Here is a 13,113-nt window from a genome sequence, read left to right on the forward strand (position 1 = left end):
TCTCAGATTATTTCTGGCATGGATTACTTCTCCAGTCACCCAGCTTTTCTTTTTTTGTTGCTGTTTGACACTTAAAGTAGTAAAGGAGTTTTGCTATTTAGGGAGCAAAATAACTGATGATGGTCGTAGTAGAGAGGATATAAAATGTGGACTGCCAATGGCAAGAAAAGCGTTTCTGAAGAAGAGAAATTTGTTTACATCGAGTATAGGTTTAAATGTCAGGAAGTCGTTTCTGAAAGTATTTGTATGGAGAGTAGCCATGTATGGAAGTGAAACATGGACAATAAATAGTTTGGACAAGCAGAGAATAGAAGCTTTCGAAATGTGGTGCTACAGAAGAACGCTGAAGATTAGATGGGTAGATCACATAACTAATGAGGAGGTATTGAATAGAATTGGGGAGAAGAGGAGTTTGTGGCACAACTTGACCAGAAGAAGAGATCGGTTGTTAGGGCATGTTCTGAGGCATCAAGGGATCACCAATTTAGTATTGGAGGGCAGTGTGGAGGGTAAAAATCGTAGAGGGAGACCAAGAGATGAATACACTAAGCAGATTCAGAAGGATGTAGGTTGCAGTAGGTACTCAGAGATGAAGAAGCTTGCACAGGATAGAGTAGCATGGAGAGCTGCATCAAACCAGTCTCAGGACTGAAGACCACAACAACAACAACTGTATCAAAGGCCTTAGAAAGATCCTAAAATATGTCTGTGACACATTCATCTGTACCGAGATCATCAAATACAACTTTTAATTCTACTACGGCTGACTCCGTATTTTTGCCACTTCGGAAACCAAACTGTGATTCGCTTAAAACATTGTATTTATTCAGGTAATTCATTAATCTGTCTTTCATAATGGCTTCTATTATTTTTGAGAATGGTGACAGCAGGGTAATGGACCTGTAATTTCCTATGTCTTCTGCATTACTTTTCTTAAGCAAAGGTATAATTCTTGCCTGTTTTAACTGCTCTGGAAATGTCCCTGATGTGAAGGGTTCATTTATTAAATTTGTTAAGGGGCCTTGTATAATCTCTATGCATTGTTTCAGTACATACATTGGTACTTCATCTAAGCCTACTGACATTTTATTTAATTAGTCTTTGAACAATTTTATTGACTTCATTCTCTGTGGTTGGAAGTAACATCACTGTATTTAGTGCAACATTATTTACAGGTTTTATACTTGTTTTGGGGAATTTTTGCTGTAACTTCTCTGCAATACTTGAAAAATGCTTGTTTACATAGTTCGCTAAGTGCTGTGGATCATTTATTACTTGATCCCTTCCCCCCCCCCCTTAGCAGTATGTTATTCTGAGTCTGTTTGCCTCTCCCCATTTTCTTTTTTATAACATCCCAGACTGCTTTGCTTTTATCCTCTGCATTATATATTATTTTGTCATTAAATGACTTTTGCGGCAATCAGCACCTTCCTATAGATCTTTTTGTATCTATGATAGAAATTTAAGAATTCTGGATCATTGCGACTCTTTTTCGTGGAACTGAGGTGTGTAAGTGTTTGGGAGGACTTCTTAATACCTGCTGTTATCCATCTGTTTTTGTGAGCTGTTGATACAGACATGTATTCTTTTGGAAATGCCTTTTCAAAGTTCAATTTAAATAATGTGGAGAATTCAGAGAATTTCATATTCACATACACTTCATCCCAGCTTTGTTTTGCTAGTTCTTTTAAAAAATCTTTTATTTTGATTTCTGATAGATGTCGTTCGTAGGCTTGTAGTTTAGGGAATGTGTTGATGCCTTTTTTATTGTTGTTATTTGACAGAGATGGTCTGATAGTCCAAGATCTTTTAAAGCTACAGCACATTTTTCCCCGTCAATATATGTGGCCACATGGTCAATTACAGATGCAATTGCACTATTGACCAATAGGGACATTCCAAAACTTTGAAGGATATTTATGAGGATGCTGCTGGATTCATTTGTGATATTAGTGTTGATGTTAATGTCCCCACACAGAATTATGTTGACTTTAGTACTTGAGACTTCTGTTAATTTATTGAAAAAAGTGGGCACACTACCACATGGTGCCTTATACAGTGCCACTGTAGTTTAATTAAATAGAATTAAGATTCCAGAATACGGATAAGAGCAATAGAAAAAGTAAAAAAAAAATTGGTGGCAGTCACGTCTTTCCCCGTCACCGAAAAACGTGTAAATAAAGTGGAATCTGAGCTATGATAGCCGGCCGAAGTGGCCGTGCGGTTAAAGGCGCTGCAGTCTGGAACCGCAAGACCGCTACGGTCGCAGGTTCGAATCCTGCCTCGGGCATGGATGTTTGTGATGTCCTTAGGTTAGTTAGGTTTAACTAGTTCTAAGTTCTAGGGGACTAATGACCTCAGCAGTTGAGTCCCATAGTGCTCAGAGCCATTTGAGCTATGATACTTTGGCGAAAAAGCGCAGTACCATTGCTTTTCGCGTCTTTAAGCTAATTTCGGTTCCAGATATCAGACTGGTGAGATGTCTGTAAAAGACGTATACAAAGTTCCAAGGTATTTATGAAGATGATGTATCTGTACCAGCAAGGAAATATCACTCAAAATACGCTAAGCGCTATACGGGCTGAAACGAACTATCCCAAAATCACGTGACTTGAACTGCAACAGATTTTGCTGACAGAATTCTCGTTCTGAGCTTCCCAATGCTCAACCATAGATTTTTATGCTCTATTATTTTATCACAGACATGTCTGTGGATTCCATGTCAAGATTCCCTTGTTCCCAAAGTCACACACTTTCTTCAGCTCATTCAACAGTTGAATGTTTCATAAACAATGATAAAGTGTATATTTGCGAGTTCACTTTCTAGAATCATGGCAAACTGGGAATTACAAAAATTGCCGATGACAAACTATGCTAAAATAACAGCTGCACTGCAGATTACATGAACAATAGTACGTGCTATTAATAAAAGAAAGGAATCAATTTATGATGATGAAACTACACCAAAAAAATGTAGAAATTCATGAAATAAGAAAGTGGTTGTGTTTGTTCATGGGCGAATTCTTTTCCAAACGATAATTAGTGATGTTAGGTCTTTGGTTTATGAGTTCGTCCGCAGTATTAATGGTATCGCTGGTTGCCAAGAATACAAGTTGTTGTAACATGTAAACATGGGTGATCCGCAATTTATTGCTGTTAATGACATTGATGGTGTTTTAGCTTTTCTTCTAAGTGTTAGTTGCTTCTCAGATTTACCATTCATACTGTTATTTAAACAGCCGTTCTGAGAACAAAATGTTTATGTTAATAACATGTAACCACGCGAAATATGAATATATATTCCTTATTTTCATCTGCATATGTTACTGCCCTTAATGCATGGGAAATATTTAAGTTCAGTCTCATTCGATGTACACATTACATTATTGAGCTCATTTAAACTGCCTGTTATAATAGATATGATTCTCTGGAAACCGCCTTTGACGTTTGCGCTTGGTAAAACATTGTCCCTTGCTCAGCAAACTACTGATGCATGTACCGATGTTAACACATTTGCAGTCTGATTGTTTCGGGATACATTCGTTGTACTATTTTTATTACTAGTATGAACTAATCTGAAAACACTATAAAAACCTGCTACTTCAAATAGTCGTAAATTACCAGTCGATATTAACCAATACATCTAAACAAAATGAAATTAAATAAATGTTCCAGACAACATTATTACTTTGAGCTGATGACGATATTCTTTATGCAACTTGGTGTTGCACACATCGGCCCTTGATTTGTAGTGATAGATGGATTCGTCAGCTGTATGTCACTTTCTAACCGATAGTAGAAATAGTATACCATATGTTAAGACTTGTTTGTTGTGACTCAGATTTTTCTCGCCGAGTAGAAGTTTGGTTGCACTGTGATGATTCAATAAAACGTGTTTTACTAGTTGTAGCTACGTCAGAGCCGTACTTATGCGTCAATTTGAAGGTATGGAATGTAGGCGGGAATTATCACTGGCGTCACATTGTATAAACACGATGACAGTTGTATGTACTGGACACGCCCATGTGTTTCCCATGTCATAGGTCAGAATTGTTAGCAAGTGGACTAAGTACGCAGGCCGTGGTATAAACACATAATTAAGAAGTATTTGAACAATTGTAGAAACTTGTAATAATTTTTCTGACCATTTGTTTGTTACGTGAGGATTACTTAATGCTTGTTTGATGACATGTTAGTGACAAACTTTGCGACCTTCTTGTAAGGTATCTGATATAGGCCAATCAGTATAAGACTCGTTGTTCCCAGATTATACCCCTTACGGACATTACATATAATTGAAACTGTTGTTAATGTTTTATGTGGAGAGAGAGTATGTGCAATTTGGATGAAGGCCATCACTGCTAGTGTTCTCAGACTTGCTGTAATTTTGAAATATAATCAGATATACAGAAGACAAAGCAGTAGTTTAGAGATGTCGTACATGCACTGGAACCATCATACTGACTTGTCTGTGTGTACACTGCTGTACATTTTGTTGAAAGAGAAGCTAAGAAAAATATTTGTTTTTAATGATTTCAGATTGATTGGTGGGATCCTTGGCTTGTCGGTCTAATTGTCTTCCATGTAGCAATAACAGTGGCAGCTTTAACTACACGAAACCACAGCAACTTTCAAGTATTGCTGTTTTTAATCCTTTGTAAGTGTCATTGTAGTTAATTTTTATTGTAAATTACTAAAACTGTATTTCTTTCTTTTTTTTCTTATTAAAATGTTTACAGTGCCCCAAGTCTATGCTACAGTTTTTCTTTCTCAATACATACAAATAAACAGAAGACACTTTTTTTTTTAGAATGTATTCTATGGCTGTACTGACTTTGAGGAAGATACCAGTTGCAATAGACAATATTCTGATACAATAGTATTGTCTGTTCAAATTTGGTATTGACATTAGAAAGCATCAAATTCCATTAAATCTTCATGGATGATTGTCCAAAATGATTTTTACTAATGATCATTGTGCGGTTGGTTTTTCATATTTGGCTGGGCTGTAAAAATCTGATTGATTTTGAATGCTCTCTAAGCTGTCATTCTCATAAAAGAAAAGAGTTAATATGAACATGATTTATGCCACACAAGCGACCAAAGTAATAATATTAGAGGTAGGCCTATGAGAATGCACATAGAAATCTACAGGCTCCTTATTTTATGTTGGTTAACTATTAATATACCAGAATAAGTAAGAATGAAATGCATATTCATGAAGTGTACTATTTGCTAAACAATTTGAGACTACTGCTAATCATATATGAATAATTGGTTTTGTGTGTTGAAAACATCAGTGGACTGATTATACTTCTTTGGGGCACATCCAGTGCTACTTTCATTCCTGTTCGGGATTCATTGTTCACTATAATATAGGCCTACTGGAATCTACTAATCAAAATTTCTTTCATCCAATCATGTACATTGCAGAGATGCACTGTATGATTGTATCTGGGATATCAGTCAACGAAGTGGTACAGTGTCAAATGATTTTCACAAACCGATGATTGTATCTGGGATATCAGTCAACGAAGTGGTACAGTGTCAAATGATTTTCACAAACCGAAGAAAAAGAAATTGATACGTTAATTTACATCTACTGTTTGTTAGGCATTCTGAGTGAGTAGCTTAAAGCCTGCTATGTTTTATGCATAGGTTTCCTTCAGTGCATGCAAATTCTTTGAGAGATCTTGGTCTGTAACAAGTATGGCCTATTTTATTTCTCAGAGACTCATGAAAAACATTAGGTAATGAACTAACAGGAGTCCCTTTAGAGTTGGATGTTATGTATCCTTCTAAGTAAAATTAAATTAGTTTCTTTCTTTAACAGGAATACAATATTTGATGGGAACAAGTGAAGGTAAGAATACTCTGTATAGTGGGTATTGAATGAAGCATTGATTGAGTTATAGGCACACTTCTCCAGAGCTAACTTGCAGCTTGACTGAGTTGTATTTGATGGATTGCATGAAGGGAGAGAGGAGATGTGGAGGGTTATGGCAATTGGAACGATGGGTATCTGATAGTGGGGAGGAAACGACATCAAGTGAACGTAATAAGAATGTGACACCAGTGAACTCACTCTGCAATAGGCAATTATAGTTTCCAGTGGTGCCCAGTCATGTGAAGGGGTGGACCGGGTGGAAAAAATAGAGCAGGAAAAGGAGGCAATCTGTGGTGTTGAGGTTATAAGTGTTGAGTGAAGTGGGAGGACATGTTGACAGTGGTGGAAGTTGGTATGGAACAGGGGCTAGCAGAGACTGTCTCCAAGAGGATTGCGGAATTGATGGATGGGTTGTAAGGACAATTCCCATGTATGTTAGCTTCATGTTGATTTATATGATAAATGATAATGATGTAAAGAGAGTGATTTTACATTTACATTACACATTTATATGTAAATATGGCTACATGCTAATCATTTACATTTTTTTGTTATTGTTATGAGTTATTCCTCCCTATCATCTTTTACACTTTACAAAAGTAGAAGTTCTTATATCTTTCAGATGTTTTATATCGTTGGGTAAGTAATCAAAAATTTTGGTGACAGCATTTTGAACACTTTTTTTTTTCCCCAAAGACAACGTTAATGGGGAGTAATGAGTGTCATTTTTTCTTTCGGTATTGCTATTACATGTACATCATTGCCCTTTTTGAACTGCGGTGGACTATTTACAGCAAACTTCATGAGGGAACAAATATATTGTGAAGCATTAGTCAAAGCACCCAGCTCTTTTAACAGATGTCTACAAGATGATGTTGGGTGAGCACCACTTTACTCTTAGTGGACATTTTTGATAAATGAACACTTTCATTTTTCAAGTTGAGTTATCTCAGAATATTGTTCCATGTGACATTATTGAATGAAAATATATGAAGTATGTCAGCCTACTGGTTTGTCTGTCCCCAATATTTGCAATGATTCTAAGTGCAAATGTGGCTGCACTAACTTGTTGCAGGAGTTCTATTTTTCCCTCCTCCAGTCTTCACTTACCATGGTGTCATACATCTAGATGTGCAGAACCAAATATGTTGTCATTTTGAAATTTAGAGAAACCATTCACAGAAGACTACTCAATAATAACAACATTATTTACCATTTCTTTGCTGCTGTATACATGTTTTATTACAGTATCAGTGTCATCCACAAAAGAACTAATTCTGCTTGTTGTCGGTCTAAGATGAAGACATCATTACTGACCATATGTCTAAAGATCTCAAGTTCTTCCAAGGCATCAAGTTTCCGCTCTTTCTTTTCTCTATCTAGAACCGTCACCGCGCGGGATTAGCCGAGCGGTCTAAGGCGCTGCAGTCATGGACTGTGCGGCTGATCCCGGCAGGGGTTCGAGTCCTCCCCCAGGCATGGGTGTGTGTGTTTGTCCTTAGGATAATTTAGATAAAGTAGTGTGTAAGCTTAGGAACTGATGACCTTAGCAGTTAAGTCCCATATGATTTCACACACATTTGAACATTTTTCTGCTTGTTGTATGTTAGACAGAAGATCATTTAAATAAACAAGAAACAATAGTGAACCTAAGATCGAGGCTTGTGGAACCCCCATAAGTGATTTCTTCCCAGTTAGAAGAATCTCTCCTGGTTACGTTGCTTGAATTACTGAGTATAACTCTTTCCATTTTTTTAGTTAAATATGACATTATCCATTGGTTTGATATACCATCAATTCCATAAAACTTCAGTTTATCTAGGAGAATATTGTGATTCACATTTAAATGCCTTAGATCACAGAAAATAACAGCGGCTGCTATTTTGTTGTATGTTGTTTGTAAAATATGGCGAGTGAATGGGTAAATAGCTTTCTCAATTGAGCAACTCTTCTGAAATCCAAACAGTGATTTACCGAGGATGGTATTGTTGCTCAAGTGGGATACTGTTCTAGAATACTTGACCTTCTCAAAAATTTTGGAAAATGTCAGTCGTTACATGGGTCAGTGGTTATCGACATCTCTCGTACTACCTTTCTTATAGAGGAATTAAACAATGGCACATTATAATCTCTCTGAAAAAAATTTGCTGAGTTATTGATGGATTTCGTATTTCAGAAAAGCAGTGCTTATGATATGTGAACATATCTGTAGTACTATGTTCTGTAGGAAACTCCATGAAATGCAAATGACCTTTTATTTGTGATGGGATATATAATTTTCAGCAGGAGAATTGGGTGAGACATCCATATGATTGAATTTTATGTAAATTGCTTGTTCAATGTACTCTTTTTCATTTTCCTCTTGAATTGTTTGTCCGTATTTTTTCTACTATGCTTACATAATAATTGCTAAACGTATCTGCTGCCTGTGACTAATCATTTGTAGCCATTTAAATTAATAGTGATGTTATCCTGTTCTGTGGCTTGTTGTCTCATCTCTCGTTTTACTACATCCCATATAGCCTAAGTATGTTTTTGTAATTACTGATTTCGGACATAATGTTCACATTCTTTGATTTTTTAGTAACTTTTCTTGGTAATTTTAAGTAGTTTTTGTAGTGTGCAACTACTACAGAATCTTCATTTGTTCTTGCCATCGGATACAACTACTTTTTTTTTCCAATACACATTGCGCATTCAGTTCTGCACACACAGGCTAATACATCAGTTACATTTACAACACATGGTGAGGAAATAATAGAGTGGAATCTTCAAAATTCTTAGGTGTCCTTATTGATGAGAATTTAAACTGGAAAACATATTTTGGAATTCCTATACAACTTAGTTCAGCCACATTTGCACTTGGTATCACAAATCTTAGTGAGAGACAAATCAGTAAGTTGAAATACTTTACATATTTGCATTGAATAACGTTGTATAGAATAATGTCTTATGGTAACTCATCTTGAAGAAAGAAAGTACTCATTGCTCAAAACTGTGCTGCAGGAATAATATGTGGTGCTTACTCATGATCATGTTGTAGACATCTGTTTATGGAGTTCGGCATTCTGACTGTTGCTTCACTGTATATTTATTCCTTCATGAAGCTTGTTGTAAATAATTTATTGCAGTTCAAAAGGAACAATGAAGTACATAATTACAGTACTAGAAGAAAAAGATGGCATTCATTACTCCACATTAAAATTGTCTTTAGCACAAAAAGGGGTACACAATGTCACAGCTAAAATTTTTGGTCACTGACTCTGTGATATACAATACCTGACAGACAGCAGAGTAAAATTCGAAAACAAACTGAAAAAAGTTTCTTCTTGACAACTCCTACTCTGGAGAAGAATTTCTTAGCGTAATGTGTAGAATGTGGTGGGTAAGTGTTACTGACACACATCTTTGTATTTGATGATAATAATAACGAACTTATAAATGTTCAACATGTAGCCATATTTGCAAGTTAGTTTGCTGTGTGAATGTAAAATAACTCGTTCCACATGTGGAACATGAAATAACTAACAATCATTAATCCTTATAGTGATCCGTGGTTTTTACATGACTGTTTAGTGTCCTTTCTGATTAGCTTATGTGAAAAGCTATTTTCCAACAATGATATGAATTTTTCATGGAATAAATTAATTCACCCATTACTTGTTACCTTTACCCAGGTCACACTATCTTTTTTCCCCATCACTCTGCCTAGTTCAAGTTATGGATGATCTAATTAAACATGGAGGGCACAAATCTTAGCTTCCTTTTCAACAATTTTCTTGTCTGTTTTGTAGAACCAACAGTTCCATGGGAGAGCCTCATTGGGATCCCCAGTACATTCCTCACTACAATCATCACACTGTAATTCCAGTACACAATCAACACATACTAACCCCTGTCTGACTACCCTACAATAACATCCACTTTTATCATGTGTAGTAACACAGACTAAACACTTAAAAAGTAGAATTAATCATCTAACACACTTTAAACTACATGAAATTTCGTTAGTTATGAGCCACAAAAATATTAGACCTACAGGTTAGCACTTCAGGTGTATGTTATAATATAAAAGGTAGTTATTTCCACTTAAAACAAGAACTCTTCACTCACTTAACTGCAGAATGTGTTAATTAACTTACTCATGATAATACATAACTTTTAATCACTATTCATCCTCAACATTAGTTGACATTGAACAATGTTCAGCAAAATACGACCTACCAAACGTGGTATAACTTTATGTGATAATTTAAGTACAAAACTTCAGATGTAAATGTAACAAAGTGACAACACTGTCTTTGTTTTTGTACATATTTTGTTAAAATATGCTTCACTCACTCACTTTTCCCTACAAAAATTGTCTTTTATCGCTATTAACACAAACATAGCTACAGGGAGACACCAGTGCTGCCAACCTCAAGTACTATGTAGTTCAGATGCTGGTCAGGGGATCCAAATGGCACAGGTTGTGAAGCACAGATTATGGGTGACTCTGCTCTTGGCCACAGTTTGGTGAGGACAGCTGGTTGGTTGCTACACAAAAGTTTCAGCAGAGGTGGTATATAATATGACTAGTTTCACCGGTGGTCTTGCTTCTGATAGGATATTTGCTGGGTGACTGCATAAGACCGGCCTCACTCATGGTTCTAGCGCAGGTACGTGACCCATAACACAAGGGGTTAAGAATAAGTTTGACTTAACAATGGGCTGGATATTTTGTAGATTGTTTACTGGTGGAATATTTCTTAGGGAAGAGGTGTGAAGGATTTTTCTGTAGGATGTTCCTCATTTCCAGAATTGTTGATAAGTAGTCAAAGTTCTGGCAAGGGAGGCAACTAAATTTTTCCACTCCAAGGTGGTATTGGATAATGAGGGGAGTGCTCCTTCTCAGCATGTACATAGAGGTGATTGGAGGATTAAAGCCATGTCCCATACCAGATCCACAAATAATGACACATTTCTACTCAGTGTGCTTGTTGCCTCCCCCTCACAGTTGGCAGCAACCCTGTTGCGCCTTCCCTTTCCTTCCCATTCCTTCAGTGCCTCCTTTTTTTCCCCTCAACCACTCCAACTTGATCAACTCATCACCCCAGTTGAGATGTTGTGGCAGTGTAGCATATTCAGCCAATGATAGTGTGGCCATGCAGGTGTGTGTTGTATTCTGTAGTTATTTCTTTAAAATGACAATGTTTGGAAACTCAGCCACATCTTTTGTCTGATTTATATGCGTTGTGATCACTAGAGGCTCCTACTATACAGCAAATTGTTACTTTTATTCCTTGCTTCTTATTATATTCCACCAAGGACATTCCAGTACCATATTTATTTCACTATCTCTAATTTGTGAGTGTGCGGGGATCATGGTAGTAGTATTCTCACATTTGAATACATTATTAGATTTGGAATTCGGGGACTGATGACCATAGATGTTAAGTCCCATAGTGCTCAGAGCCATTTGGAATTCAGTATTTTGATGTTCTGTCTCGTGTATTCCATTCTACTCCATGAGAGACTGAATGGAAGGCTTAGATTCGTTTGTTGACTTTGCATTGGATCAAGATAACCAGAACCTGACTGTGGAAATTATAGTGAGCATCATACAAAGTCGTACTTAAGAGTGTGTGAGTTCATATTAAATTTTTGATATCAGCTTTTCGCAGAAAATTTTTGTGAGAATTGTTTGCACTTCATTTACCAGAACAGTAAGCTTGTTGCTGTAAACACTCAGCCTGCTGGGGAGATGTTTCTTTGCATATGTGTTGCTGAACATTTCTGCAATTCGTACTGTGCAGTTCCAACAAACTCTCCGTTTTCCATGAATGCTTCAGCAGATAATAACTGTTATTTGAATATTCTTGGCTGGCATATTTTCTTATGTGCACTATAGAGCTGTAGGTAGCCTCAAAATATAAAAGTTCTTTTGAATTATATGAAAATGTATAATGGCTTAGAGGCTGCAGATTGGAGCCGTTTTTTGACCCTCCATGTATAGCTTTTCTTCTCATGGAGAACATTGTTTATGATTTTCAATTATGTAATCTAGCTAAGTCATGAACTGAGTATCTTTGGGCTTGGAATGGTACAAAAATGTTGTAGAACTGAAGAAAATGCACTGATCATGACCTACAGCCCAGGATTTCAAGATATTCAGTGCAATTAGTGATTTGGCATTACGGTGGCAACCATACAAAGTTTTTAATTAAATGAGAGGCATTGAAACCATTCCAAAATTTGTAACCCAGAAAACTGTTGCCTGCTATTGAAGAACAAGAATGTTAAAAAAATTGAAGGAGACGACTGAAATTGACATACACATTCCCCTAAAGAAGACTTAAAACCATTGCTATCATCTTACTCCTCAAATGATCCTATCAGTACTGCATATGGTGAACATTCATGGGAAGAACAGAGGTGGGTCATCCATAATGAATCAGTATTGTACTGATGTTCATACTGAGAATAATACATCATTAATTACTTCAGCTAATGTAGTTAAATTTGAAAAATATTAATGAAGGACGTTGTACTTTTATTTGTTTTTGTCTGAGACATAATCATTGGCTTGATACCTGAAAACTGCCTGGAAGAGAAGGACGATGTAAAGACTGGAAGTTGTCTTCAAAAGCTCAAGTTGCCAATACACAGTTGTATTGTCATATTGTGATATACCTCCAAGTGTAGTCTGTCGGTAAACTGAAGAGCGAGCGAGCAGAGTCCCCACTCTGCCAACCCAGCTACGTCACAAGGCGCTTTTCTACAGGCTCTTTCACAACATAGTACTGGCCCTGCCACGCGTTTATTTTTAGACAAATACATTAAGACCATAAGGAATACAAAAAATTAAAACTTCTTCCGAAACACAACATTATAGAGTAAATAATATTAACATAAGAACAGAGGTTGGGATTCTACTACAGACATAGAGCCGAATGCCTATTCATGTGAATGTAATGTAATCAATATGTAGAATTTAAGGCTTGTTCTTGCTTTGTGTTTCTACTAAAAGGTAGAAGTTTTCTCTGAAACACTGCATTGAAACTTTACAATTCTTGCTACACGAAGAGTGTTTAAAAAGTAAGCAGAAATTTATAATTTTGTGTGTTGTATTAGTCCGATTTGCACTATTTTTTTGTCACTGTCTTCGTAAACATGTCTCAAAAGTATGTGTTCAATGTTATCCATATGAGGTATTTACTCTGTTGTCAGCTGGCAAAAAGGTACGT

At 36.4% G+C, this 13,113-nt stretch overlaps 1 protein-coding gene across 1 annotated transcript in view; it reads left to right on the plus strand.

The window, feature by feature from the left end:
- The first annotated feature begins 3,079 nt into the window (after positions 1 to 3,079).
- The window catches only part of LOC126234290 (transmembrane protein 18), a 47,682-nt gene continuing 37,648 nt past the window's right edge, over positions 3,080 to 13,113 (plus strand). Inside the window, exons 1-2 of the mRNA XM_049942977.1 lie at positions 3,080 to 3,194; positions 4,540 to 4,657. Of these exons, the coding sequence (XP_049798934.1) occupies positions 3,132 to 3,194; positions 4,540 to 4,657 (181 nt within the window). The 5' untranslated portion in view covers positions 3,080 to 3,131. The remainder of the gene's footprint in view (positions 3,195 to 4,539; positions 4,658 to 13,113) is intronic.

The sequence above is a fragment of the Schistocerca nitens genome, chromosome 2, assembly GCF_023898315.1.
Source record: "Schistocerca nitens isolate TAMUIC-IGC-003100 chromosome 2, iqSchNite1.1, whole genome shotgun sequence".
NCBI classification, from domain to species: Eukaryota; Metazoa; Arthropoda; class Insecta; order Orthoptera; family Acrididae; genus Schistocerca; species Schistocerca nitens.